We start from the raw sequence: 5,087 nt of genomic DNA on the forward strand, positions 1-5,087 counted from the left end.
AATTTTATTCACCGGAATAGCTGTTTCAAAAATGATTACAACTAAGTGGCTTTTAGACTTTCAATGTTACACTAAAAGTGATGCTCAATTTGTTTATTAGTTTTACATAATGCTCACTAGTTAAAAATCTCAATACTATCGTGACATACTTTACCACACAGTGGGATATTATGTATGTGCTAGAGTTTAAGTTGAAAATCTAGGTTGAGAATCTATAGTGCACTGATTGAGATCTATGCTGCACAGCTTGTCAGCTGACATAGTAACCAAATGCATCAGATATTCATCTATTGATCAACACCTGAAGCAATGCTAATTGTCCTAATGAGCACTAGAAAAAAAATTATTAAAAATGTTGTTGCTTTTTTTTTTACTTCAGAGCTGTCGCACTTTATGATGTACTTTCTTCAGAGCGTGGAAGTGGGACTCAGAGTTGGGAATGGGGAGGTCTCCCTTGAAGAAATTCATCATAAGACCTCCATGTGGGACAAAGTGTATCTGAATGGGGCATGGCATTGACATCGAAACAAACAGGAGACAAGCACTTCCCAGGGCTCAGCCTATCCTGCCCTATTTGCCTTCATAGGAGGCACAGGAAAAAGAGATCTTGAAAATTCCCCAGGTTAAGTTCTTGAGTCGCAGGAAGTCCCAGTGTTTCAGGAGGTTTGTGTTCAGCTCCCCCTGCAGCCCCAGACACTGTGTCACTCACAGCACAGAAGTACTGGGCAGAGTCGCTCAAATGGGCGAAGGTTTTTCGAAGGTGGAAGGAGGATTCATTCTTCCTAAATTCAGCCTCGAAACCTTGGATGCCTTTAACCAGGGTGCTTCCTGATACATACTTCAGGAGAAGCTGGAGTCCTTGGTTGGGATACTGCACGTACCACCAGAGGGATGGTGTAAAAGAAACTGAATAGTTGCACCTCAGCTCCAGAGAGGCTCCTTCAGTGACAGTGACGTGAAGGTCAGGCTGGGTCACTGTCTGGGCCCCCGTTCCTCCTGCAACGGCAATGCTGTGTAAGTAAAGGCAGTACAGACTTCGCTCTGAAGAAAACATGTCTCTATTCAGATTCAATTAGAACTCGGTCGCTTTCATGAAAGGAGAGACGCAAATGGAACGTTACTCACCAAGGGCAAAAATCCCCTCAAGCACCAAGAGGAGCAGCAGGGGCATGGCTGAGCAGTGGAAACGCTGCAGGACCTGGGCAGGTGGGTCGGTGGCCAAGGTCTCTGAGCCTCAGGAGCCAGGAGGAGTGGGGAAGTTGGGCCGGACGAGTCCCTTGCTTTGACAAGTTTCAAAATGGCTAAAAAGAGTCTTTCCCTTGAAGAATCTGCATGCTATCTAGCTTCTTGTTCTCGTCACACGTCCTTACATACACAGACATCAGGGAGGGTACATCAGCCAGCTGCAGGGAGGAGGGGTGAGGGGATGATGATGATGATGTTGATGATCTGTAGTAAAAGCAGGTACCGCCTTTGTGCGACATCGCCCTCTAGAGGCCAGAGGCGGGACCAAGGATCCAAGAGAGCGAACTGCTTCCTCCTCATTGTGGAGATGTGATAAACAAAACATTCATCCGAAATCAAGCAGGTGGGAAGCGGGGAGGAGGGGATGGGTAAATTCACACCTAACGGGTACAGTACACACTATCTGGGGGATGGGCACACTTTGACTCAAACGGTACAAAAGCAATTTATGTAACCGAAACGTTTGTACCCCATAATATTCTGAAAAGAAAAAAAAAATACTCCCACAGAACGTGTTTCTCCCTTGCCGAATCTGTGATGCCGTCACCTTCTGTAGTACATACTGCCAATCGTAAAATACACGGAAAATGGGAGTTATGTGCAAACAGAAGAGTAATTTACTTCACTGAGAAATTGGTAACAAAAGACAGTACTCTGAACTTTGGAATACCATTGAGACACTCTATTTTTTTTGTCAAAGCCATTCATCAGAGAGAATATTGATTGCCTAAGGCTGAGCTGAGATTCACACTGCCCTGTGCTGCTGGATGTGAGCATCAAACTGGGTAAAAGAAATTATTCCTTTATTTGATGCTAAAGGAAAAAAAATAAATTAGACAAGAGATTTATACTTAAAATCAGCCTGCATTACATGACAATAATTAATTAGTCAATGCAAACTATTAAAGGCAATAATTTTCTTTGTCAAGCAGAAAGTGTGAAAGACTCCTTGGTTTCCGATCAACAAGTGTGATATTTGTAAGGCTATGTTGAAAAAGAGAAAGTGACAGCCCTGTTCTAATTCTCAATGCTCAGAATGCACTCATATGCCAAATTATGGAAATCTGACACTAAAAAAAAAACATTAACAAAGGCCCATCTATGGAGAAACTTGAGCAGCCTGGTACAGATAAGAAAATATAACATAAAAATAAGTGATTCTCGGACAACTTAAGAAGAGAAAAAGAAAAGCAAACCTATATGAACTCAAGAAAGCTGGAAGGCATGCAGTTAGGAGACCAGAAATGAGAGGAACTTGTGGGAGGAAGAGAGGACATGGGAGAGATTGATGGTGACACTTGGCAGAGCTAAGCAAGCAGCAGTCCTGTGTGCGTGCGAGACAGGGCGTATCCAACAGGGGCAGTTGCCTCCGTGGCCCAATAATAAGATGAAACTTTTGAATGAGAAGACTTCCCCAGACAATTTCTTTTTGCATGGAGGTTATTGCATCCTAGAAATGAGATAATCAGATAGGAAAGAAGTCTCAGGAAAATGAGAATCTAGCCAACACAGATTCTTTTCTCAAGATCAAAACAAACTCACTCCTTTCTATATACACTGTTGACTTGTACCAGCCTTGAATCTGTTCTGCCTTGGGCTTCTAATCTGTTTCTTGATTCTGCTCATGGATTGTTTTCACATGTATGACCAAGTAATATAGTCAGTTTGAATTTTTAAATATTACTAGAGCATGGTTTTGATTCAAAATTTCTAACTAAGCATATGTACTCTCCTTCTCTCTCTCCAAAATTCCCTCTGAAATGAAATTCAGAAGTGTAAACCTAAATCCATAACAATAAAAGTAATAAAAAAGACATCAACGATTTTCATCATATGGAAAGTAGATAGAAGCACATTGATGGATGAAACAAAGAGGAAAAAACATGGCCTCAAAGGAACTATGAGAAGATTACAGTGGAAATGAGGGCAAGGAAAATCTAGTCTAGGAGATCCTGGAAAAATTCCGGACTGAGAAAGAGTAGGTATAATGGAGGGTGGGAGGAACAGAACACAAGGGGACATAATGAAGGTTCATATGGGGAAAGCTGCACTAGCCTCTCTTGGTACTACCATCCTGTTACTGCACTTATATGTGAGAAGCATAATACAAAACATTTAACCCTGGGCATTTAATCTTCACAAGAGTTGAAATGACCCACCTGGGAAGGCTAATGTTTTTTAGTGTGAGTAGTTAACAAAGTTAGGCATTTTCAAACTGATATCAGGTGCAGGGAAAGAAAAGCAGCAACTTAATTACCAGTTTCCTGCCCATGCATTCCAACAAGAAACCTACCAATTCACATGATATGCCCACGTGCTAATCATACTGGCCAATATCCCATTCAGGAAAAAACCTTGTGATGAACATGGGCTGGATGACATGAGGAGTCCATCCTGATACTCAGTCCTTCATTCCTAAATATAAATCAAGAACAGGATAACATTAATGATATATGAGCATAGATGGTATTTCTTTCTGGTGGTCTTTGTACACATGGAAGCCCAGAAAGACGAACTGTGAATCATCATTTTCACCTGGACACAAAGTGATGGATAGAATGTCATGCAATCATTCCTATGGAGCTAAGATAATATACTTTTTCCATAGTCACTATTCTTAAAAATTCCTGAGTCTTAGCTTGGAATAATATTTTCTTACATTTATACCTTTTACTTATTTAGATGTTTGCTGTTAACAAGTACATTAACCTACATATTTCAACACTTTTAAAGATTGGTAAGGCCATCTGTATAAACTCCATTAAATAAAGAAAGAAATGAAAATGTAGAATACAATTATAAAGTCTATCATTTCTTGAATATTGCCCACATGCCTGGAGAGTTCCATCTTAATAGTGAACACTGTCGGTTCCCAGCCTAGATCCCTTTTCTCAGGTCAATGCAGACAATCCCCAGCTAGTGTGAGTGATGGCCACTCTTGGCTCACAGTTGCTCCTTTCCCTAGAAAATTGACCTGTGATTCAGTTTTACAATAAATGTTACTTTAAATTTTTTTCATCAGACCACAAACACATTTCTTGGACTTGGTATAAGTTACAGGGCAAATCTATAGTGCTGTGTAGTCAGGACAGGGGAACGTTCATATGATCTTCAGTATTTCCAACTCTCCTGAACATTTGCCAAAACATTCTAAATACCATATTGTCTTTGGTAATTGATCCATACAGGTGTTTATTCACCATAACAAAGCCCCTGGTGTCTGGAACTCTTTTAGATACTTACTCCAAGATCCTTCTCAAGAAATCTGAAGTCGTTCTGTGCTCCCACACCCTGCTGGGTGTATGGGGCCCTCTACGGCTATGGCTAATGCTCCCTGTGATCTCCATGCCACACTCAAGGACACAGGGATCAATAAATTCTCCACAGAGTTCAAGCCAGGAGTGTTGAGTTTGATTCATATTTTACCACCAAATGAACACATAGACCCTCTTTAATCTTCAATCTCTGCAACCATCTAGACTTTTTGTTTTAACCATTCTCACCCACTGACTCCAGTCCTTCCGTCTATCCATCAAATATATCCTTATAGAGTTCAGGAGTGGGGTTGCAGTTGAGAGAGGAGATGTGGTAGTGTTTTATAACTAAAATAATTAGACTTATAAAATTTCAAAATGTATAAAGTAACTATATGCACACTTTTGAATGCCAATCATACCTCAATAAAAAATATTTTTACAACTAGAGTGGAAAAAAAGACTGGATAACCCATTTCATCCAGAGTAATACTGTGTCTTTCATTTTTTTCATGGTCTCTATTATTTCCAGAATTGTGGAAATACTTTCCAAATCAATCAAACTCTCCATACTATTACTCTTAATTT

General features: G+C 40.4%; 1 gene segment (V, D, J or C); it reads right to left on the reverse strand.

Annotated features, from left to right (window-relative positions):
* Positions 1-580: 580 nt before the first annotated feature.
* Positions 581-1,245, reverse strand: LOC105814165. The segment is given in 2 exon segments: positions 581-996; positions 1,126-1,245. Coding segments are annotated over 2 exon segments (462 nt in total).
* Between the last annotated feature and the right edge of the window lie 3,842 nt (positions 1,246-5,087).

Source organism: Propithecus coquereli, unplaced genomic scaffold, assembly GCF_000956105.1.
Source record: "Propithecus coquereli isolate 6110/MARCELLA unplaced genomic scaffold, Pcoq_1.0 Scaffold3, whole genome shotgun sequence".
In the NCBI taxonomy this organism is placed as follows: Eukaryota; Metazoa; Chordata; class Mammalia; order Primates; family Indriidae; genus Propithecus; species Propithecus coquereli.